Genomic DNA, 25,000 nt, shown 5'->3' with positions numbered 1-25,000 from the left:
CCTCCAACAAAAGCATGCCAGCTTGCATTTAGCCCCAAAGAAAGGGAAATGTGGATAACAAGTGGTTTGGATCCACTCCCAACTTTCTCATTCTGTCTTCTCCCTCACTGCTTCTCAACTGCTGTGAGACTTTATCTCTTTGTCTCCCTCCTCAGCAGCGCCTCCCTCATCCACCTTAATGAAGTGGAGGCCAGCCAATAGCATGTAACAGGTCCCTCTATTCTATCTGAAGTATCCCAGTCCCAAATATATATTTAGAGTCAATCTAATTACATTTTTAGTGCAGTGCAGAAGATTAGGACACAAATTAGCATCTGCTGTGTTAATTAGATTGGATTTATGGCTTGGTTTTAGTGAAAGGTTGTTGTGACATAATACCGTACTCAGTGAGCAGCATTAGATAAGATAAAGATCAGGCAGATAAATGGTTGACTTAAAGGAACAATTCACTCCTGCTTTTCATCCTCAGTCAGGAGGACAGAGGGACCTTAGAAGAAGACTAAAAGTCATATGAATTTTGACACTTAATAATTTATGCAGTCTACATTTTAATGCACACATCAGTCATACTCAAGTGTAGTGTTCACATCAGCTGTTCCTGATGTCCTGTAAGCCTGGAGGTACTTCTTTAAAAAAAAAGTCTCACCCTCTTCTTAAAGGAGCTGCATGGAGTTGCACAAGAAGCCATTTTGAGTGAAGGGACAGAAAAGTGATGTGATGCTTGTCTTCATTTCTGTCCAACAACATAACACTTTGTTTTCATGTTTCTCATTTTGGGGTTTGCATGTGTGTGTTAACAGACCAGCACGTTGGAGAGGATGCACATATTGAAGAGGGGTATTTTGCTCTGAAATCAAATTGACATGTGCGTGGTTGTTTGAAATCGATGGTTAATTGCGTCTATTGGCCAAATTGCACAACGACAATTTCCAGTCTGTCTCTCTCTTGTTGTCATCACATATCTAAAAGAACAAATTAGCCCCCAAAAAGTCCCTGATGTGTTCTGTCCAACACCATCACGCCATGACACGCATCCTCTAATGATAGACCGTGATCCACTTTCAGGAATTCAAGAATATATCAAGCAATTTTTGGGCTTTTCTGCAACATTGTGGATTTTAGGCAAATTAAAACTCTGCAGCAGACAGTACAATAATACAGAAATACATCATTCATTGACATTTGTTTGAGGCAACTAGTTCTGAGGCTGCTGGTGTGTTTCTTCTGCTCTGCAGTTATTAGCATCAGAACAGACCGACCACATCACCTCTGTGTGTCTATGGGAGTTTCAAAGTGTGTCCGTGTGTGTCCGTGTGTGTCCGTGTGTGTCCGTGTGTGTCCGTGTGTGTCGGTGTGTGTCCGTGTGTGTCGTGTGTGTCCGTGTGTGTCCGTGTGTGTCGGTGTGTGTCCGTGTGTGTCCGTGTGTGTCCGTGTGTGTCGGTGTGTGTCCGTGTGTGTCCGTGTGTGTCCGTGTGTGTCGGTGTGTGTCCGTGTGTGTCCGTGTGTGTCGTGTGTGTCCGTGTGTGTCCGTGTGTGTCCGTGTGTGTCCGTGTGTGTCCGTGTGTGTCGGTGTGCGTCCGTGTGCGTCCGTGTGCGTCCGTGTGCGTCCGTGTGTGTCCGTGTGTGTCGGTGTGTGTCCGTGTGTGTCCGTGTGTGTCAGTGTGTGTCCGTGTGTGTCCGTGTGTGTCGGTGTGTGTCCGTGTGCGTCCGTGTGTGTCGGTGTGTGTCCGTGTGTGTCCGTGTGTGTCCGTGTGTGTCCGTGTGCGTCGGTGTGCGTCTGTGTGCGTCGGTGTGTGTCGGTGTGTGTCCGTGTGCGTCCGTGTGTGTCCGTGTGTGTCCGTGTGTGTCCGTGTGTGTCGGTGTGCGTCGGTGTGCGTCTGTGTGCGTCCGTGTGTGTCCGTGTGTGTCCGTGTGCGTCCGTGTGCGTCCGTGTGTGTCCGTGTGTGTCCGTGTGTGTCCGTGTGTGTCCGTGTGTGTCGGTGTGTGTCGGTGTGCGTCGGTGTGTGTCCGTGTGTGTCCGTGTGCGTCGGTGTGCGTCGGTGTGCGTCGGTGTGTGTCCGTGTGCGTCGGTGTGCGTCCGTGTGCGTCCGTGTGCGTCCGTGTGTGTCCGTGTGTGTCCGTGTGTGTCAGTGTGTGTCAGTGTGTGTCTGTGTGTGTCCGTGTGTGTCAGTGTGTGTCAGTGTGTGTCCGTGTGTGTCCGTGTGTGTCCGTGTGTGTCCGTGTGCGTCCGTGTGCGTCCGTGTGCGTCCGTGTGCGTCCGTGTGCGTCCGTGTGTGTCCGTGTGTGTCGGTGTGTGTCCGTGTGTGTCAGTGTGTGTCCGTGTGTGTCCGTGTGTGTCCGTGTGTGTCGGTGTGTGTCCGTGTGCGTCCGTGTGTGTCGGTGTGTGTCCGTGTGTGTCCGTGTGTGTCCGTGTGTGTCCGTGTGCGTCGGTGTGCGTCGGTGTGTGTCGGTGTGTGTCCGTGTGCGTCCGTGTGTGTCCGTGTGTGTCCGTGTGTGTCCGTGTGCGTCGGTGTGCGTCTGTGTGTGTCCGTGTGTGTCCGTGTGTGTCGGTGTGCGTCCGTGTGCGTCCGTGTGCGTCCGTGTGCGTCCGTGTGCGTCCGTGTGCGTCCGTGTGCGTCCGTGTGCGTCCGTGTGCGTCCGTGTGTGTCCGTGTGTGTCGGTGTGTGTCCGTGTGCGTCCGTGTGCGTCCGTGTGCGTCCGTGTGCGTCGGTGTGTGTCCGTGTGTGTCCGTGTGTGTCCGTGTGTGTCGGTGTGTGTCGGTGTGTGTCGGTGTGCGTCGGTGTGCGTCTGTGTGCGTCCGTGTGCGTCCGTGTGCGTCCGTGTGTGTCCGTGTGTGTCCGTGTGTGTCGGTGTGTGTCGGTGTGCGTCGGTGTGTGTCCGTGTGTGTCCGTGTGCGTCGGTGTGCGTCGGTGTGTGTCGGTGTGTGTCGGTGTGCGTCGGTGTGCGTCTGTGTGCGTCGGTGTGTGTCCGTGTGCGTCGGTGTGCGTCCGTGTGCGTCCGTGTGCGTCCGTGTGTGTCCGTGTGTGTCCGTGTGTGTCCGTGTGTGTCCGTGTGTGTCGGTGTGTGTCGGTGTGTGTCGGTGTGCGTCGGTGTGCGTCTGTGTGCGTCGGTGTGTGTCCGTGTGCGTCGGTGTGCGTCCGTGTGCGTCCGTGTGCGTCCGTGTGTGTCCGTGTGTGTCCGTGTGTGTCGGTGTGCGTCGGTGTGCGTCCGTGTGTGTCCGTGTGTGTCCGTGTGTGTCCGTGTGTGTCCGTGTGTGTCCGTGTGTGTCGGTGTGCGTCCGTGTGCGTCCGTGTGCGTCCGTGTGTGTCCGTGTGTGTCGGTGTGTGTCCGTGTGTGTCCGTGTGTGTCAGTGTGTGTCAGTGTGTGTCCGTGTGTGTCCGTGTGTGTCGGTGTGTGTCCGTGTGCGTCCGTGTGTGTCGGTGTGTGTCCGTGTGTGTCCGTGTGTGTCCGTGTGCGTCGGTGTGCGTCTGTGTGCGTCGGTGTGTGTCGGTGTGTGTCCGTGTGCGTCCGTGTGTGTCCGTGTGTGTCCGTGTGTGTCCGTGTGTGTCGGTGTGCGTCGGTGTGCGTCTGTGTGCGTCCGTGTGCGTCCGTGTGTGTCCGTGTGCGTCCGTGTGCGTCCGTGTGCGTCCGTGTGTGTCCGTGTGTGTCCGTGTGTGTCCGTGTGTGTTGGTGTGTGTCGGTGTGCGTCGGTGTGTGTCCGTGTGTGTCCGTGTGCGTCGGTGTGCGTCGGTGTGCGTCGGTGTGTGTCCGTGTGCGTCGGTGTGCGTCCGTGTGCGTCCGTGTGCGTCCGTGTGTGTCCGTGTGTGTCCGTGTGTGTCAGTGTGTGTCAGTGTGTGTCTGTGTGTGTCAGTGTGTGTCAGTGTGTGTCCGTGTGTGTCCGTGTGTGTCCGTGTGCGTCCGTGTGCGTCCGTGTGCGTCCGTGTGCGTCCGTGTGCGTCCGTGTGTGTCCGTGTGTGTCGGTGTGTGTCCGTGTGTGTCAGTGTGTGTCCGTGTGTGTCCGTGTGTGTCCGTGTGTGTCCGTGTGTGTCCGTGTGCGTCCGTGTGTGTCGGTGTGTGTCCGTGTGTGTCCGTGTGTGTCCGTGTGTGTCCGTGTGCGTCGGTGTGCGTCGGTGTGTGTCCGTGTGCGTCCGTGTGTGTCCGTGTGTGTCCGTGTGTGTCCGTGTGCGTCGGTGTGCGTCTGTGTGTGTCCGTGTGTGTCCGTGTGTGTCGGTGTGCGTCCGTGTGCGTCCGTGTGCGTCCGTGTGCGTCCGTGTGCGTCCGTGTGCGTCCGTGTGTGTCCGTGTGTGTCCGTGTGTGTCGGTGTGTGTCCGTGTGCGTCCGTGTGCGTCCGTGTGCGTCCGTGTGCGTCGGTGTGTGTCCGTGTGTGTCCGTGTGTGTCCGTGTGTGTCGGTGTGTGTCGGTGTGTGTCGGTGTGCGTCGGTGTGCGTCTGTGTGCGTCCGTGTGCGTCCGTGTGCGTCCGTGTGTGTCCGTGTGTGTCCGTGTGTGTCGGTGTGTGTCGGTGTGCGTCGGTGTGTGTCCGTGTGTGTCCGTGTGCGTCGGTGTGCGTCGGTGTGTGTCGGTGTGTGTCGGTGTGCGTCGGTGTGCGTCTGTGTGCGTCGGTGTGTGTCCGTGTGCGTCGGTGTGCGTCCGTGTGCGTCCGTGTGCGTCCGTGTGTGTCCGTGTGTGTCCGTGTGTGTCCGTGTGTGTCCGTGTGTGTCGGTGTGTGTCGGTGTGTGTCGGTGTGCGTCGGTGTGCGTCTGTGTGCGTCGGTGTGTGTCCGTGTGCGTCGGTGTGCGTCCGTGTGCGTCCGTGTGCGTCCGTGTGTGTCCGTGTGTGTCCGTGTGTGTCGGTGTGCGTCGGTGTGCGTCTGTGTGTGTCCGTGTGTGTCCGTGTGTGTCGGTGTGCGTCCGTGTGCGTCCGTGTGTGTCCGTGTGTGTCCGTGTGCGTCCGTGTGCGTCCGTGTGCGTCCGTGTGTGTCCGTGTGTGTCGGTGTGTGTCCGTGTGCGTCCGTGTGCGTCCGTGTGCGTCCGTGTGCGTCGGTGTGTGTCCGTGTGTGTCCGTGTGTGTCCGTGTGTGTCGGTGTGTGTCGGTGTGCGTCGGTGTGCGTCTGTGTGCGTCCGTGTGCGTCCGTGTGTGTCCGTGTGTGTCCGTGTGTGTCCGTGTGTGTCCGTGTGTGTCGGTGTGTGTCGGTGTGCGTCGGTGTGTGTCCGTGTGTGTCCGTGTGCGTCGGTGTGCGTCGGTGTGTGTCGGTGTGTGTCGGTGTGCGTCGGTGTGCGTCGGTGTGCGTCGGTGTGTGTCCGTGTGCGTCGGTGTGCGTCCGTGTGCGTCCGTGTGCGTCCGTGTGTGTCCGTGTGTGTCCGTGTGTGTCCGTGTGTGTCGGTGTGTGTCGGTGTGCGTCGGTGTGCGTCTGTGTGCGTCGGTGTGTGTCCGTGTGCGTCGGTGTGCGTCCGTGTGCGTCCGTGTGCGTCCGTGTGTGTCCGTGTGTGTCCGTGTGTGTCAGTGTGTGTCAGTGTGTGTCTGTGTGTGTCCGTGTGTGTCAGTGTGTGTCAGTGTGTGTCTGTGTGTGTCCGTGTGTGTCCGTGTGTGTCAGTGTGTGTCAGTGTGTGTCAGTGTGTGTCCGTGTGTGTCAGTGTGTGTCCGTGTGTGTCTGTGTGGTTGCAGCTGGATGACAGTAGATTTGCTTGTGTGCATATCACTGAGTGGGTTTCTGTTCCACGTATGTGATTAAAGTTATCTGCAGTCCAGGTGAGTGTAAACACGGCGTGACTAGTTTATGTGTGTAGGTGTGCGTGTGCGTCTGTGTGGGTGTGCGTGTGCGTGTGGGTGTGCGTGTGCGGGTGTGCGTGTGCGTGTGCTGCATTGGGTCCTAATTGATTTAAGGTAGTTCATGGAGAAAGTGGACTCTTCTCTTCTCCAGTGTTCCTGCAGCCAAGCCCACACATTCACAGAGACATTTGAGCAACGTGTTTATGCCCACATCCGTTTAAAAACCTGGAGAGAACCGTTTAATTCTGCTACACACAAACTTCGCTGAACCGTATGAACTAGGCTTCTGTAACATCCTGTTTTGTACTTAAGGGACTCTCATGTAACTCAGGTGGAAACTAACTTGAAGGCAGTTTATGTAACTGCGGATTTATGAGCAGAGGCCGACAGAAACAGAGAGAAATAGAAAGAAGGAGTTTAAGTGCGAAATATACTCCAAGATAAGAGAAGAGGCCGACACCGTATGGATTCCTCTCACTTTCTTATCAGGTGTTAAGTAACTGCTGCTCAGTGGTGAAGCGTATTCAAAACCAGGAGACTATCACGGAGTCGGGGACGCTGCCTTTGATGTGTTCAACTGTTCAGTGAAAGAGATTTTTCCGATTGCTGAAGACATCCATCAGCCCATCCGTTAGCACTATAATCAGTTCCTTCAGAAAGGTTTTAACAGTCTTACATTTCATTTATAGAGGCCTTGAGTATTTTTTTTTTCTGTATGTTATTGTGAGCTATCGAGGGACGTTACTCACCTCTAAACTAAAGTGTGATTGACAGTGGATGCATGAAGCTGTTCAGACTGTCCAACTGATAAAAACACTGGAAACTCATCTCTCAACGAGCAAGAGGCTTAAATAAGAATCCATATTTTGTTCATATCATGTTGTTTACTTTTTTGTATTGGTCTTGGTTACATTAATTCTATTAATTATCTTATTTGCAATTATTGTTAGAAACAGCTGGAAAGTACTGAAAAAATGTGATACGAATGCAGACGAATTACTGTTTTGTTCTCTTTCGCGGCCCCTGTGGCAATAAGCTGTAATTACAGCTGTGTTTTTGGACTTCACTTCTCAGAGGTCCAAACAGTGCTGGTTGTGTGATGTCAGTCAGTTAAAGAGCAAACCTGTTGTGTAGCTCTGCCTGCCCTCTCCGGGGGAGCAACCACTGCTTCATGATGGAAAACGCGTCACTAACTGTTCGTTGCTTGTGATTTTATCGGAGAATGTTGCCGCCGACACACCGAGCTCGTTTCAGTCAATGCTGCAAATGCAAAGGTTTTAATCAGTGGGCCACAGACTCCATCACCCCTGTGTTACCTCCTGTAGTGTTAGATAGTACGTATGTGTACGTACGATAGAACGTAACAGATGTTTAATACAATAAAAATATTCCAGAGTATGACTTTAATTTCGAGGCTTCGTTTCCATTTCTCTGTCAGCAGGAATGTGTAATGATGCGTGGATGTGGACATCCTCATGCACAGATGGTAGACAATAGCATAAAATCCTTAAAGGCACATGTTCATCAAAACATCATTCCATTCCATTAATGGTCAAGAAGTCCACAGTTTGTTTAATGGAGCGAAAAAATAAGTGTTCAGTGTAGCAGGGCTTTAATTTGAAGTGGAAACAGTTTTAAAAATGTCACATAAACACCCAGCTGTGGAGCACGCCTCTGCTCCTGGTGTCAAACACTGCGAAACCTTCACTGGCTGAATATTCAGTTGTGCATTAGTATACCAGTCCCTCCAGTTAATATCACCATCACGTGATCACAATGACTTTGCAAATCTCAGCCTCAATCTCAACCAATCTCAGGAATCGTTGCAGGAGCCTGCAATTTTGCAAAATTCTGCAATTTCTTAAGACTGAAATTCCTCAATTGAAACTCTGCTGAAGGCATTACAGCACACACGAAGCATTTCCAAACCAAACTTGCTTTATCAACAAAAACACCTCCTCATTCACAATTTTTTCCAATTCATGCAATTGTACCGCGAAAAAAGTCACGTAGAACTTCGCTGGTTGCATCACTGTTTTTTAAGCGCGCCAGAACTCCGCGAAATCCTGGAGGCACTGATGCATATTCAGCGATAGCAGCAGTCTCACTCACACTGAATTAAAATGTGTTACACTCATATCCCTGTGTTTGTGCAGTGTAAAGTCTTAACTTCACCAAAGGAGCAGGTGCTTAAAAACCCATCTGACTAAAGCGTGGGAATGTCGGTCACTGATTAATGGACTCACCCGGCGGTGACACTTTTCACCACTTCATCTGCACTCATCATAAAGGTCACAACAAAAAGTAGCAGGACTTTTAAAAGACAATTATACTCCCCTACCGAGGTGTTGTGGCTTGAGTCTTAAGCTCCCTCTGGGTGAAGTGTGCTTACTCACTGACTGTCAGTAGATGGATGTGTCATGCATTCATTAGATGGCAGTTTGTTGTCATTACACTCTGTGAAATGAAACATGATTCAGCCTCTCTTGAACCTTCACCATGTTATCCTCACTGTCAACTAACACTGCCAGCACTGGAACAAAACTCAAAGCAGTTCCGGCTGACCCATCAGAGGTCTGCAGTCGCCGTCATCCCCGCTGTGTATGTAACCATGAGTTTTCAGAGTCCACTGCTGTTGGAAAAATGTAATTTACTCTCAGGAAACCACCAAAAAGAGCCAGAATTCATCCTTTACTTGAGATTTCAAACATCAAGGATGTGTTTCATATCAGTTGTTGTTTTCATGAGCATTCACACGGGCTTTTCCAAAGCTCTGCATTTCATTGTTGTAATTATATTTGATTGTTTGTGGATCAAGAGGGATGTTCCAAAGCCTGTCTGTCTGAATAGAGCTGCTTCCAGCAATCTAGAGCCGCTGTGGTCCGGGACTCTGCACAGATTATCAAGAGTAAGAAATGCATTCAGAAGGATGACATCACACAAACTTATTGAAATGTTTAATCAGTTCACAGATTTTTTTTTTTTTAACAGTGTAGTGTTGGACCAAGAGTTTTTAATAGTGGGGCTTATACGGCCAACATGTAGAGAACCAAAAGGATTTCATATATGATGTCGGTTTTATTTCACCCCGAGATGTAGCCGTACCCGTGGTTTAGGCAGGAGACACTGGACATGAGAGAACAGGAAGAGCTGAAACTTAAACAAAAAGATAGACTCCAGAGCAGCCGTTATAAATCATTTTACTCTCCATCCGCTGTGAAAGCATTCGTCTCTGTGACATCCAAGTTGAGTGAGTGCTCGCAGACAGACACATGTTGGAGATGGCTTCGAGGGACAGCTGGTCCGCCGTGCTCTTTGTCATTCGCCGATGTGTGCGTCTGTGTGAAGGAGTCGCAGGTCATTCGGCTGAGATTCGGCCCCAATGGGGTGCAGAAAGCTGTGAGGGATCGCCTGCAGCTCAAAGGCCCCACATAATGGGACAGTCGCCTGCACACATCATCTTTAATGGGTAGCCTCGACCTATAGGCTCCCATGCATCGGTTTGGAGGAACTATGGGAAACAGATGTTCTATTTTTAGCGGCAGAGTGGAATTCACACATGCTGTCACGTCATGCTGGACACGAGAGACAAAAGAAGTTCTTCTGTGAGCTGTTGCTTTCTACAGAATACTTGTCAGGGAGTTTACTGGGAAATCTTCTGGTTCTACATAACGGAGGTTATTTGAGTGATTTAATGCTCACGACTCGTCACTCCCTCCATTTCATTCATTTACATTCGTGGTCAAAATTTCCTGTATACTAATCATACTGCAAATCAATTATCATGACCACTTTGTTTCAATATTGGATTTAAAGGATCTTCATTATCAAGTCATCAAAACAAAAGTAAACTTTTTGTCTTTAATTGTCATGTGTGCTGCATTCTCCATCGACTGTTTGGTTGTTTGTTCCCTTCGTTAAATAATTCCATATTTCTTTCTGGAGTTAGTTTAATTTGTGGTCAGCAGACATTCCTGCCATAAATGGATTTGTGTGTGAGTCCTTCTTCAGATTCATTTCTCACACTGTGACGCATGGAGACACGATGAAACTGTCCAAGTTCTGTATTTATGTTCTTTACAAAAGGAAGCTGGATGTTCATTGGTTCAAACTAAATAGGAAATAATCCACGTGATGCAACTTTCATTGACTGCTGTCTGAGGTTTGTACTTCATGTAGTGCGAGAGAGGATGATATCAACAGGAGATTTGAATGGCTGTAGTCAATGTGTTTTTAAAAATAAGTGTTCGAGACAAAGCAGGAAAACTTCCTGCGACTGTTGGCCAATTCAGGATATGTTGCTGATAAAATAAATAAAAAAGAATAATGAGTGAGATAAATGTTGCACTGTTGCCTTTAAATCTTAAAGTATTTATTAGACGTGGCCGAGTCCCCCTTTTCCATTGCCGGTACCGGCTCCACCCTGCAGGACTCTACAGTATTGGCTTTTGCCACCAGGTACTTCCGCTGGATCCTTTTGCCAGCAACCAAACAGAGGAACGTCTGCACCTCCTCGACGGACCACGCCATGTTCGGTGGGTCACAATTAATCGAGCAGTCCAGTGAATCCATAAGAGCGTCGGCCGCTGTGGTAGTTTGGCTGGTGAGCTGTGGCAGGTTTGTGCAGGATGTCCTGAGTCGTGCACACTGACGCAGTGATTGTGATGATTCAGTGGTCTGCACAGTTTATATTTGTCACCTTTTAGTATCGGCTTTACTCACTTGAAGCTTCAACGGAGGTTTTACCAAAAACAGCACCAGGTATCAGCCACAAACTTTACCCAAAGGGAAACCAACGTGAGTCTGGAAGCTGAGCTCGATGTCAACAGTAAACATCTGTTTGCTTTTTTATGTTTTATCTCATAGTAAACTGAATATTCTGGGTTTTGGACTCAGATAAAACAAGTGATCGAAAAAACATAATATTTTTTAGATATATTTTGTATATTATTAGATTAATCAGGAAAGATTCATCAGAAATAAAAATTTAAAAAAAATCATTTGTCATACAAAGTGTGGCTGAACACAGTGAAGAGAAAGAACCGAAAGACAAACAGAAAAACAACATAAGTCACAAGTTCATCAAAAACATTCAATATATTCCTGTCGTTAGTTGTCGGATCGTTTGTGACCAACCAGCTGCTTTCAGACCTGCTCGGTAGGAACGTAACGCACTGCATAGCATCACACTGGCTGACAATAGGACATGTCAACGAGGCAGAATATTCTCCGGCCGCCGTGCAGACTTCGTCAGAGAAGATTTGGTGCTGGTTTACTGAACACTCATCGTGTATGAATGTGTCGAAGTCACTCTGCCTAAATAGATTCAGGGTTGTTTTTGTGGGAGAGCAACTATTAGAAAATGAATAGAATTGGCATTAAATGTAATGTGGGTGGTCGGGAGAGAGAACACATGATGAAATGTGCTTCATAAGAATTTTGATTTGATACTGTTCACATTGTTTTTCTACATTTCACGTGGAGCTCTGAGCCCCTCGGCGAGATACTGACTCACTCATAATATAGCCTGTGAATTATTTCCCAAAGGGAGTGTTGCAAATAACAGTGTGGCAGCTCGGGGATGAGGGAGCTCAGATACACAACTACTTAGAATTCCTCAGTGCTCGCGGAGATCTTTGGCAGGCAGGATGCATTACTGCCTTACTGGGGTATGTGAGGCGAAAGGAGGAGAGCGCTATCACTGTATTGTCACTTAAAACTCCCTTGAATGCAATATCTGGTTGGAAATTGCTTTCTGAAGTTGTGCATTTATTGTGAGCTGTCAGAAATGAAGATGAGGGATGAAGAAGAGTTCTTTCTTGTTATGTTCACGCGTGTGTTGTCGTCGCAGCGGTTCACAAATACAGATAGAGGCTGTGAGCCCGCACACATCAGAGCTTCACTGATGCTGGTTATGAATATCTTTTCTGCAGATATGACAGACGCTGTGTGAGGACTTTCCCTCACTGTTTATATTATGCTTTCATATTGTGCGATTAGTTATCTACACAGCAACTTCCTCCTGGGTGTTCAGTCCTTCTGCAGTCAGTATCAACATTCAGCGTGTCCTTAAAACCTCATGTCTCGTGTATTTCTACAGAAGAGATTGACACAATTCAACTGAATTGTATGAATATAGAAAATATATTTGATACACTATGTGAATTTAATTTACAAATCTGGTGGTTGATGTTTGATAAGTGTCACCACAAAGATGTAGGAGATTCATCTATTCATTCTGAGTGTTGTGATACTATATGTGAATACATCAGCAGCTCTTTGCCACTCTGACTTCAGCACGATATCCGTTTCGAGACTCCTGCACTGCTCCTGTTGTTGGCTAATCCGGTAGATAACGGTACCTCATCACAGTTATGCAAAAAAATCTTGTAATCCGATGTAGTAGTCATGATCATTAAATTTGGCAGAAATTGTTGAGCAAATTGTGACACCACCTGAGGTCACATCGACAGTACACAGCACATTTTGAGCACGTGAATATGAAGTTTATTAACAAACAGAAATCAATGAAATCAGTTTTCCCTGCTGATACTGTGAACATGGACTGGTGTATGAACACAGAGCAACCAATGTGGCTCAGACGAAAAAAGGTGGAGGACTGACACTCGGATCGGATCGGATCACTTCAGTCAATCTGTGAAATCAGATTTTGATCAGATTTGCTGATTTTTATCGTCAATCTGAACACAGCCTGTCCAATATTCACACTGACTTCGGCTCTGCTCGGTTTCCGGCAACTGCCTAAGAGATCTCTGGCTCTTAGCCAGCTACACCAGCTAGCTGCTGTCGATTGAGCCTCCATGAGGCCAGAAGTTCACAGAAAGCTGAGAGATTGAACCAAAACAGTAAAGTTAGAGATGTGAAACCAAACCGAGCGTAAACTGAAAGACACAGTGAGGAACATGCACACATCATCTGGCCTATTGTCTCCAGAAAGGCCGTTACCACAGCAGCTTCGAATGAGCACGACTCTCCGATATCTATTTCTTCTATCATAAGCGCGTACCGTTGCAGCGTTTTGTTTACTGGCAGAAACAGACAACAGAGTTGTAGTTAATGATTGCAGACGCAGCGACCTCTCACTGCAGGCCGCCGCCGCTGCTTCCCACTCACACCGTTGAATAATGGCTGAATGTGTCATTTGTTCTGTTTGATCATCTGGGGCGGTAACCTTGTGCCTTTTCATGGTTCCTCAGCTTTTATCTCTCACTGAAGGACAAACGGAGACTTCTGTGTCTGCTTGGTCAATATATTTACTGATGAAAGCGTTATATTTTCATTTCTCTCCAGGAAATCATGACGGTGTAAATATCTGCTGCAGCCTGACAACGTGTTTCTGTAAAGCTGCTGTCAGTATAATGTTCTCATTAGTACGTCAATGTGAAAATATTTACAATGCCACATGCCAGTGATAGTAAAAGGAAAAGAATTTAACCGTTAACTCACCAACCTTCATTAAACCCAGTTTATGAATTAATGAATTATTAAGCCACTACGAACATGAGACATGTGGAAAACATGGACAGAAGCCACGGATGGAAGAGAAAATATCTCCTAACATCAACTCAGGAGGTCGATGTGAAGCTTTGCCAAAAAATCTGCGTTAGGTAGGTAGGTAGGTAGGTAGGTATATACTTTATTAATCCCCGAGGGGACATTTTTTTTTTTATCAGTGACTGATATGAAAAGAATTATCCATAAATAGATATTTTTCATTCCTGGTAACACCTTTGTGAGAAATTATCTTGGCTTGTGTACAACAACATCAATGTACCTAATTCCACCTCATTCTATTTTAATCTGCACTTAAATATGAATGATCTCAATTTTAAAACCAGGCAAATAAGCTGTGACTCTTCACTCCCTCTTTTTTAGGATTTGTTTTTATTGTTGAGAGCCTTTGCTTTACTTTTATCTCTTTTTATTGTTATGTTTTCTATGTTTCTGTATTGCCTTCTGTTGTGTTCTCGGTGTATCAGATGATAACTTCTCTTCTGTTAAACAAATAGCGTTGTTGCTGCTCCCAGAAACATAAAGCATCCATGTGTGCTGAGGACTTTTGCACACTTAAAGCCGTACATGAATATTTAAATGTTCTTGTCTCGGCTACAGATTGAGTCACTGATGTATAGATTAAAGCAGCACAACTAATCTACAACATAATTGTAATTATACAACATATTCTACTTACATCAAACATTTACAGAATCTGACTTTACTCGGCACAACACAGAAAATGAAAACTAAAATAAATTGATGAGCAGTATTTCTTTGCAGACATTTTAATGCTCCAAAACCTTCCGTGTTCAACACCTCCCAGTTCCCTGGGTTCATCCTGACCCCTGACCTACACTGTGATGTAACTTCCCCTGTGTTTGTTATTTTCCGTGATGTTATATCCTGTTTCTATATTTTTCTTTGACCACAGGAAGCACAGTGAGCTTCGCTGCATCCCCAGAGGCATTTTTCAATCAGAACCATCTCCAGGCTCTGGACGAGTCACATTTTTTCTTTCCCCGTCTCCACTTTCATAAAGCGCTGTTACACGTGAGGCCACTCCTGTAACAAACACACATCCTCCAGCTGCTCCTATAGTTGCTCTGCGAACAGCTTTTATCAGTTATGGTTCAGCTCTGGCATATTTTACAACCATCCGTCTTCATCTTTCTCAGAGCTAATGGAAATTCGAGCTCCGCAGGTGTTATTAAATGTGCGAGTTGATTCTTTTATTTTCAGTTTCTCAGTCTTCTAAGAAAAATTAAGTTGGACTGAAAAGAGCAAAGCAGGCAGCAGAAGCCAAGATTTACATGATTCTAGAAAGTTTCTTTATTTGTTTTTGTTACTCTGCCAGCAGTGAGATTAAAACGAAGCTCAGATTTGTTTCATACATGCAGTCAATGTCATGAGCACATGTTATTATTGGTTCATGTTAAATCCCGCCGCTGAACACCAATTGTAGTTATAGATTAGCAACGACACAGCTCTTTAACTCTGGATTTTCGGGGCTGCAGGTTCCATTTAAAACGGGTCCACTGTGTAACATCTCCTCAGATGCTGCTACACTAACCTTAACCAAGATAGCCACGCACACCTGGACAACCTTTCAATCCTCCGTCTAGTTGGTCCAAATATGAAAGCAAAGCTTTCAAACGGGCTTATGTTAGAATTCAGTCCCAGTCTCAGACCCCTTCACTGACTTCTTGTTTTAACATTATAAAGAGAGACGGCCAGAGGGTGAGCCAGCTCATGAATCTAAATTCACCTTAACTAGCTTGCTAGCTGCAGCTGATAAACAGAGCTGTCTGCATCTGCCATCTCGGACTAAATCTACCTCTGTCTCAATTCAAGGACCAATCACAGAGCGGTTTACGGTGTGCAGTGTGTGTGAATGGAGAGATCAGCAGGAGGGACTGGATGCGAATTTTAACAGCAGGTCACAGAACCATAAGAACCACAATAACAGAAAGGCAGACATCTTTTCTGTTCCCCCCCTGTTGGGACCCAGGAATCAGTCATCCAACCAATTAAGCAGGTCCAGTGATCCGGTGCCAGGCAGACAGAGAGCTCCCGCCAGGGCGCCGCATACAGGGAGCCAAACAAATTAGACACGACCTCCGAGTCCGAGGCAGGGGTCGTCTTCTGCTGAGCACAAAGGAGGAGGACCGGAGATCCACGCAGCCGCAGCTGCTGTCCTGCGTCTGGACACGCTGATGTTTCTAATGCTGGCAAAAAGAAGCCATGATAAATAGTTATAATTACTGTTTAATACCTTCAGCTTGGCCACAGCTCTCGGCACCGTAGCTTCAAACATGAAATTACCTAACCTTACAGCTGATTATGAAATTGACTAGAGGAAGTGTGTCATCTTGTGCTTCTCACCAGTTCTCTCTTTTTCTCCTGAATCAATAGGCACTATGTGCGGTTGCCTCCTGCTCTTCCTCCTAGCGGGTCTGTTGCCATAGCAACCTAATGAATGCTAAGGAGACCATTTAAAAGTATAAGGGATGAAAATAACAACTGTGGGCAGGATCGAGCTCACCAGTGAGCAGCTCCAATCAGAGTCTGTCTGTTGCTGGTCTGTTCAGCTTCTTTCTAAAAGGACGGGGAAGAAACAAGGAGTCACCTACTGGAATAGTTGTCTGTAGTCCAAGTAGGACAAGCTCCTCTGCCCCCCCTCTGGGTCGCCCTCCATCCATCCAGCTCCTGGCTGGCCGTCTGCCAGCGCCCGTCTCCGTGCCCCACCTCGCCTCGCGGTGCCAAGCATTGTCAGGAAGTTTTCTATCTTGGTGTCTTCATACACAGACCGGCTACAGGTTTTAACTTTGATTTCACAGTTTCTGGAAGATGATTTTGGAATTCTGCCTTTTCACCCCAAAAATGAGCACATTGGTTCTAATTTGCCTCCTTAAACAAACACTGCTTCAGTGATGAAACTATTAAATTGTCTGAATTGCCTCCTGGTTGAAAACAGACAACAGAGAGTGCCTCCGAAGGCCCAGTGGGATGTAGGCAGACCCAGTCACCACCCATTCAGCATTTTCTTTCTTATTTTAATTTCTATTTTTGTGTCCGTCTCTGTCCCACCTCCTCTCCACCTCCCCTCCACCTCCCCTCTTGTTCCTGCTGTCCATTGTTCTGCTGCCTCGCACCAAGAAGAACTGTGTACAGATGTTTCCAAAAAGAAAGAAAGAAAGCAGCTTTCCCCTTCCCCCTGCTCTGGGAAACTTTCTTATATTGCTGGCTCTTCATTTTCATTTTACTCTCCACAAACCAAAAGTATGTCTTTCTGGTTGCACATCACCTCCCTGTGGTCAGCATCAAATACTTATTGGGGGGTTTCATACCAAAGTGCTTTGGTTTTCCTTTGCAAAGTTTGATTTCCTTTGAGATATAAAACAATAAACCACAACATCAAGACCACCTGCCTAAGATTGTGTTGGTAGGCCTTGTGTTGCCAGAACAGCTGTGACCCGTCACCTGTGAAGGTGTGCTGTGGTCTGACGTCAGCAGCAGACGTTGTAAGTGCTGCAGGTCGTGAGGTGGAGACTCCAACTGATGGTTTTCCAACACATCCCACACGTATTTGATTGGATTGAAATCAGGGGAATTTGAAGGTAAAGTCAACCTGATGAACGGCGGTCTACTGTTGAGGTCTACGTTCATCCTGACTCGCAGCCTGACGGCTGGTTAGCTACCACCGCTAATGGTTGTCTTTCACAGTGCGGAGCAGCGATTCGCCTCCGACGCTGCTAAAGGACCATTATAAATACCATCGTCACCAGAGAAGGCAGAGGACAAGAGAAACATCTGAGACAAGCCGTTGCTATCTGCTAAGCTTTGAATAGTGAGACTGTTATTACGACCAGTGAGTCCTTCCAGTTGCTTGGCCCTAAAAGGGTTCCTCCAAACGATTCACCACACAAACAACTCATTCACTTTCAAGTTTATCACCTGCAGGTTTTCCTCAAATGTTCAAAATGTAAGTTGATACCAGAATTTACAGTCAACACATGATGGAAACTGGCAAACAGTGAAGCGTGCATTTTATATGCCTCATATAAAAGAACACGTCTCCTGACATCTGCAAATGAAGACGGGAAGAGATTCAGCCGCTCGGTCGGAGGAGCGCTATCGTTTGTCCCAAAGTGGTCATGAGGTTTGCGTCGTTGGAGATTGGTTTCTCTTCCGTGTCTTCGTTCTCTCGGTTCACTGGATTGTTTACACTTTGGGCCCAACGTCTCCTTTTACAAGACTTTTCCGTTTGAGATTCCTGCTCCACAGGACTCTGGTGCAGCTGGACCTGGAGCCCGTTTCACCCGCTGCAACAGCTGCTGCTTTGGGTTTCACTGGGGGCGGGGGCGGGGGCGGGGGGGAGCTGAAGCTAATAGGGCATTGTACCAATACTTTTTGGATGAGCTGTCTTTTAGAGCACGTTTTTTTTTGTTATCTGTAATCCTGTGTGAAGTATATTTCAGGAGAGTTGGTCAGGTGATCCACTGCATGTTTTGGGGCTCAGAACATCCATCAGCGTGTCTGTTGCAAACAGCTGCTAAATGCTAATTTGGTTTACGTTGAATGGAAACAAATACAGACTAACACAATATCACCCACTAAATCCATGGCAGCATTACAGTTTCTCTTTACACCCCTCAGGTCCTTATGGGAAATGTGGCAATATAAGACTTTATTAAAATGAATGGGCTAAAGTGACTGCTTCAAATAAAGGAAACAGTCGGACCATTTTATGTCCCAATTATTATTTTTATTTGACTGCCTGCCTCCTATGAGGAATATTTTTAATACCTTTCTGAATTTGTACAAGTTATTCACAGTTGGCTACTTGCTATTCACCTCACATTCCTGCACCAACACAACTACCCACACACACATCGCAGTCACTCATTTGGTGTGTGTGATTGAGAGTAGTGTGCAGCCGATGCTAATGTGTATGCAGCCTACTCAGCCAGAAAGCTCATCAATGGCTGAGATTTTTTGCTGAATGTTACTATGGTAACTGCAGTGAAACTGCTTCACAAGAGAGAACTCGACATGTGTAGGTTGAAATAAAGCTGAGGATGAAGAGGATGGAAATAAGGCAGAAGAAAGGTGCAGGAGACAGTTTGTGAATGGCATGGCAGAAAGATGGGGAGCTTTGAAGAGAGGAAGAAGAGAGGAAGAAGAGGCTGATGAGGGCAGGAGTGTGTATCAGATGAAAACATTCAAATATCCAGATACGTGTGTCCTGTATATGAGGCTGTATTGTCTCTTTGTGCTTTCATCCTGCTGCAGGTTGTCTCTGCCCCTCTCGCTGCCTCTCTCCCATCAGTGTATGAGAGCTGTCTCATAAATGTATTCATACAGCGCTGACACCTCACAGCCTTTCATCGTCAAGAGGCCTCGTGTTTCACATAGAAATTGTTTTGTCCACAGAGGAAGTGACCGGAAAGTGTCTTCAGCTTAACCGGTGAGCGTGTGTGTGAAGGAGTCGGGTTGTAACGGTAAATGGTCTGCACTTACAGACCACCTTTTCACATTAGCGCTTTACAATTTCCCATTCACCCATTCATGCACACATTCACAAACCGATGCCGCAAGAGGTGCCACGCGAGGTGGTCACCTGCCACCGGGAGCGACGTGGGCTTCAGTGAATCGCTCTTTGAATGAATCAGTTTGTTTGGAGTGAGTTGAAGCGACGTTGAAATGGCTCTGCGGCCGGCTTCAAAAGAGGAAACGTGACCGGCTGATGAACTACATTGTATGACATGTTGGCCAATCACATTGTGCAGCCAAATCTAAAATATAAGTGTACAAGAAGCTGTGCATGCTTAATAAAAGGTAGTCACATACATGAAACCAGTAAAGGTTTTACACATTTTATTTCAAATGTCCTGTTCTTGGAACAACAGAAGAAAATACAGGTCTCTGCAGCTACCTGACCATCTGAACCGCAGACTGGTGTCCACTCATTTTAATGTTAGCTCCTGTCAATCTGACTTTCTGACTGACAGTACAGTGCACTGTCTCGCTCTTGTTCTCTTTTCAACACAGACGCACACAGACATCCAGTATCTGTCTTCATATCTGTCCATCTTTCGATCCTCCTCTGACTACATTAATAACCATTTCAAACACCAGTCATAAGACAGAAAGAGCTACAAAACCGAGTTACACCAGTGGTCCAAAAAATCGAATTCAAGAGGTGAGAATTACAAACACACAAACGCACACAGACAGACAAGCAGCAATAAAATAAAAAATAATCCATGTCAACACACCAGCGGGTCGTCAGCAGCTTCCTCGGTCAGCTGAGCTCGTCATCAGGAGCAGCAGAGGGCTTCGTGGCTGTGTGACGTGTGAGCGCAAACGTACATGTACAGGCTGGAAATAGAGTGTGTCATAACAGGTGACAGGTCAGTAATTACAGCCATGAGTGTGTGTGTGTGTGTCGGCGGTGTTATTGCAGCGGACAGGCTGACGGCTGAGGAGCCCAGTCGATGAAAAGCTTGGCAGCAGACTGCAGGGTAATCACCCTGCTGTAGCAGCACCTTCAACATTTGCCAGTGCAGTAATTGGCATTCAATCAGTTTTTTCCAACTCTTCATACCAAACCTTTAATTTTTCAGGTTCAGCTGCTTTTGTAGGCTAAAGGATAAAAAAAAAAACCAAAAAAAACATCTGTGATGTTTTCTTTTGTTTTTCATGATTTGGGATTCTCTTTCATTTCATTTTGAGGGCCTTCTATTCCTTTCTTGTCGACTTCATACAAAATGCAGATTATGTAAAAGCAGATAAACAGCATAAAATATGGAAACAAAGATAAAACCCACTAATTCAATTTCATGTCTGAATACAGTCCAAGAACGGAAGCATGAGACTCGTTGTCATTGTGCGTCGTCGTTTCTGATTCTGTACAGACTTTGCATCACATTTAGTGCCGTGTGTTGGTGCTTTTTAGCACGATCCCCACAACACCGATACTTCTGTCTTTGCATTTCGTCATGTGGTCAAAACTTGTCCGGTGCTTCGATTTTTGTCCAAATTCCTGCAAAACGAGTGACATTCCCATCAGACTCAGCTGCACCGAACGACAGTGAGATGGTGAATATGGAAAACACAGAGCCTGACAGATGTCAGCATGTTAGCATTGAGCTCAAAGCCCCGCTGTATTTAAGAAGAGCCTCGGCTGCTAGCGTGGCTGCAGACTCTTAGAGCACAGAGATGGTTGGAAAGGAAAGTTGTTAAGACGTGATGTCTGACCACATCTGAAGTGGAAAGTGTTTACATCTGATCTGAATGGTTACACTCAGAGGTGCAGTGAGAAGCCAGCTGTCATACGGAGAGGCGAGACGCAATGATCGCTTCGACACAGGGACGGTGTCTCCCAGCAGCCGGTCAGCTGCTGCGTTCAGTTGTTCACATCAAAGTAACAGAAGCAAATGTGCTGCAAACAGAAAGGCAGAGATGTAGGAACCCTGCGTACTTTCTCCTCTAAAGAACAGCTGGTTGATCACAGCATGCGGCAGGTCGACACAAACCTTCCTCATCCAGCAGTGGGAGGAGGAGGGCTCGGGTTTCTGTAGGCTTCTCATCGTCTGACAGGCATTTCTGAAGCAGCATACCGGCTCTTTCACTTCTCTTTAACTTGTGCCAGCAATCCTACAGTCTACATTATTATCTGGATTCATTTCCACATGATGAATTCAGTGGAATCCAGTTGTCTCTTACTTGTTGATATGCTGTCTGTGCTGCCTGTTTAACTCGTTTTGTCTCTGTTTAAATGTGAGAAGGGCAGTTTCTGGCTGTGCAAACAAAAGTCTGTGATAGAAGTAAACCAAGAAAACCACCATTCATTCACCTGCCAATCCAGCGGTTGTTCCCCTTGATGGGGATTCTGTCCTATCCAGACATCAGAGCTCTCTGAAGCTGCTCGGTGACACCCGGCTGTTTTCTTTACTGTCATTTAGGGCATCGCTGGAGCTCCAGCTTTTCCATCAGGCTCTAACAATAGATAGTTTAGCACTCTGATAAGTTATCACTTCTCAGATATCCTCGCTTACATTGTGGGACTTTAGCTTGGTGGTAGCCTCGGTTTAACCTCGATATCAGACCAGACTGCCGAGTTGTCAGCCTCTCTTATTTTCTCATTTCTTTCCGTATGAGATTGTAGTAGTCAGCGTGGCGCTGAAGATGACCTCACTCACATGGATGTGAAAAAGAAGCTCTCTGCAGTCGTGTTTTATGGTTTTGTCACAGCACAGTCATACTCATGGTGCCTTTGAGGACATAAATGACTCATTTCCTGAGACTTTTTAGAGTGACGGCTGAAGCAAGGTTGACAGCACAGCTGAACACAATGAACACAAATGCACACCATCTAAACTCGTCAACTCTAAAGCAGGTCAGATTACTGAATATGCTGTACTCGTTTTTAGTGCTTATACTTGTGTGGTAATTGCATTGATGTTCTTATGATAATACAAATACTAAAATATGAGCATGAACACTCACGTGCGCACTGAGAGGATGGTTCTTGTAATGAGAGCACAATCTCTCTGAGACCAGGAACAGGCACTTCCTGTTTGTGTCACCAGAGATAGAAAACAGACACACAACTCTTCCACTGGGTCATCATGAACAAGTAATCATGCCGATACATACGATATACACAGCTGTGTGAAATAACCATGTCATAACCAGTCAAATTTTAATACTCAACTCAGTATTACGAAATATTATTCTGCTTCATTTTCAGTGTGCATTGTGATCTTGACATGTTTTATCTCAAACTTCCTTGTTTTTATTTAGCTGGCTTTGCCCTGTTTGTCTGGATTAACAGAAAAAGACTGAATAAAAGTGCCATCATATAATTAAACAATTGATTGTGAATTGGTGAAATCAATCAGATCAAATCAGGTCTCTGTGCTTTAGTGGTGACTTCAAAATTATGGATTTGAAACACATTTCCATGATGTCATTGAACTGCTCAACGATTTATTTTATAACTGGAACAGCAGCACAGGATCTATAAATACTGGATAGTCCATCTGATCTCATAATAACCCAAGATATATATATGAATATTTAAATCAACTGCAGACAGGAATTATAAAGCTTTAATTATAAGTGTTACATACAAACATTGATGTACCAGGATCAGGAAGAGGCTCTGAATCTGAAGGAGGTTTGCTGAGCAGCTCATCTTACATATCATCTGCCTGTACCACCTCTTCCTTCCTGTGCATCTCAGCCTGGTTTGGTGCGTGTAGTGATTTTATAGAGTAATTAAAGCCGCGTCGGGCATATGGCACCGAGTGTACTCAGAGTACACGGAGCTGTTTTCCATGGAAAGTTCCATTAGTTTGTAAAAGGGAGTGATTTTAGTCCTGATAAACGGCAAGTCTGAAAAAAAGGGTTGTTCATACCTCAGCGAAGCCACTTGAGGACACAGCAGATGGGTCGGCAGCTCCAGTCCACTTCATATTCAGCTGATGTGTACATTGGTTCAAGGCTACACAACAAACATCCTATAGTGGAGCCAAATTACTGAACACACCTTTCAAAGTAAAAGAGAGTTTGATATAATAATCCTTTAGATCGATGTGTGCTGGTCGCTGTCTGTCTCTGAATGAGGCAACATACGACCCACTGATGAAATCCTTCCAGTTGAAGGAGCTGTGTGTCGGTGGCCTCGTTCCCAGGTACAATCACAAGGAGCGCACAGTGTCTCCGTTGGTGTCGTGTTTTCAGTCTGGTTTTGCCAGAGAGGGCAGACGGAGCAACGCAACAGGCTGCCTTTTCAACTCGCTCTTCAACTGACAATTGAAAAAGACTCATCATGAAATCTCTGTTGTTGAGAGTGTGTTTTGTCCTCCGATGATGCCACTTTGAAATCCGTCTATATATAAAAACTAATACTTCCATTCAGCTTGTGATTCAGATTTTGAAGGTCTGAACATTTAGAATAAGTGTGTAATAAACTGTTTCTACTGCTTTCATCTCTGTCTTTCACTGTATTGCACCATGAACTGATTATTCATGAAATCAAACCGTCTCACTTCTCTGTCTCGCAGCTGTGAGCCGAGTGATTGACAGGACCGACAGACATGGGGAAGCAGAACAGCAAGCTCCGTCCTGAGGTGATGCAGGACCTGCTGGAGAGCACCGACTTCAACGAGCACGAGATCCAGGAGTGGTACAAGGGCTTCCTGAGGGACTGCCCCAGCGGGAACCTCTCCATGGAGGAGTTCAAGAAGATCTACGGGAACTTCTTCCCCTACGGAGACGCTTCAAAGTTTGCCGAGCACGTCTTTCGCACGTTTGACGCCAACGGCGACGGGACAATAGACTTCCGGGAGTTTATCATCGCACTGAGTGTGACGTCACGCGGCAAGCTGGAGCAGAAGCTGAAGTGGGCCTTCAGTATGTATGACCTGGACGGGAACGGGTACATCAGTAAAGCTGAGATGCTGGAGATCGTACAGGTAAGTGTGTACTAATGCTACTTATCATGCTGGCTATGCATAAGAAACGTTTTCGGTGTCAGACAGGAAAAAAGTCAGAAATCTGAAAACAGATTTGTGGATCGGAATTTTTTTTTCCTTCATTCCTCAGTAAAGATCTGATGGACGCTTTAAATGTATCTGCTGTTTCTTTATATAAAACTGGATTTAAAGTAGTTCAAACCAGCTCCACCTGCAGCAGCTACAACAGTAACATGCTGCTGACGCACGGATGCTTCAGTATTCATAATCTAATGATGTCACATATATTACATCAGTCAGAGGGACCAAACCAGCACTTTTACTTGAATACTTCTACAACATTTTGCTGCTGATACTTACGTACCGTTATTGAAGAATCAGGACTTTTACTTGTAACAGAGCACTTTTATGTTGCTGTATTGGTACTTTTGCTCATGTACAGAGCCTGAATACTTCTTCCACCACTGAATGTTATCCAGTCAGCTGAAACCGACTACCTGTCACGTTAACCAGGTTGTAGACGCTCGTATTAACGGTGCTGCCACTGTATCCATGACACACTCTTTATCAGACGAGCAAAACAGAAGAGTGAAACATCCAGCTCTGCTTCAGGGTGAGAGGAAGTTCAAACAGGCATGGAGGTGGATGTGCCTCCTCCGAACACATGATTTCTTAGAGATTTGTCCCTCAAGACCTCATTTACTGCCAACACTGAAATGTCACCGTGCTTAAAAGATGCATTTAGATGAATTGGAAATGTTCCTTATACTGCCAATGAAAGCCAGCCACGGATTCATTGGCATTACCACGTCTTAAATGTGGCTTTTAGTCTTATCTAGAAAGGAAAATGATGGTTTTTCCATCTGCTCTTCACAGTTTACAGGACAAATGGAGCTCAAACTGAGTCCGACTCACAGCTGCTAAATCACCTCCTGTACGTACGCTTGTCAGTGACTTCTGTTGTATTGAGACTGTATTATGTCTTGTCCTGTCATGTTTGTGTTCATGTTTTATCTTGTACAAGTATTAGCATATTTTGTCAAAGCCTGCTTGTCTTCCTTTATTGCTGCCAAAACCTGCCTTATGCTGGACAGATGAGGAGGACGTCTGTACTACATCCAGACCGTGTTAAACGCTCTGCATGCTGTCAAACACTCTTTATGACGTCATAGAAAAAAACAAGGAAAAGAAATGGAATCGATCGCAAGCAATTCAAATCAAACCTTTATTATTTTGTAAAAAAGAAGGATAT

The 25,000-nt window shown here is 46.4% G+C and overlaps 1 protein-coding gene across 2 annotated transcripts in view; it reads left to right on the top strand.

The window, feature by feature from the left end:
- ncalda (neurocalcin delta a) overlaps nt 1-25,000 on the top strand; it is an 86,021-nt gene that overhangs the window by 43,800 nt on the left and 17,221 nt on the right. For both annotated transcript variants that reach the window (XM_069145413.1, XM_069145412.1), the window contains one exon: nt 23,338-23,748. In XM_069145413.1, the coding sequence (XP_069001514.1) occupies nt 23,371-23,748 (378 nt within the window). In that variant the 5' untranslated portion in view covers nt 23,338-23,370. The remainder of the gene's footprint in view (nt 1-23,337; nt 23,749-25,000) is intronic.

This window comes from Embiotoca jacksoni, unplaced genomic scaffold (assembly GCF_022577435.1).
Source record: "Embiotoca jacksoni isolate LCO1_2020_lvr unplaced genomic scaffold, fEmbJac1.0.p SCAF_124, whole genome shotgun sequence".
Taxonomy (NCBI): Eukaryota; Metazoa; Chordata; class Actinopteri; family Embiotocidae; genus Embiotoca; species Embiotoca jacksoni.
This window is presented reverse-complemented; position numbering and strand designations above follow the sequence as displayed.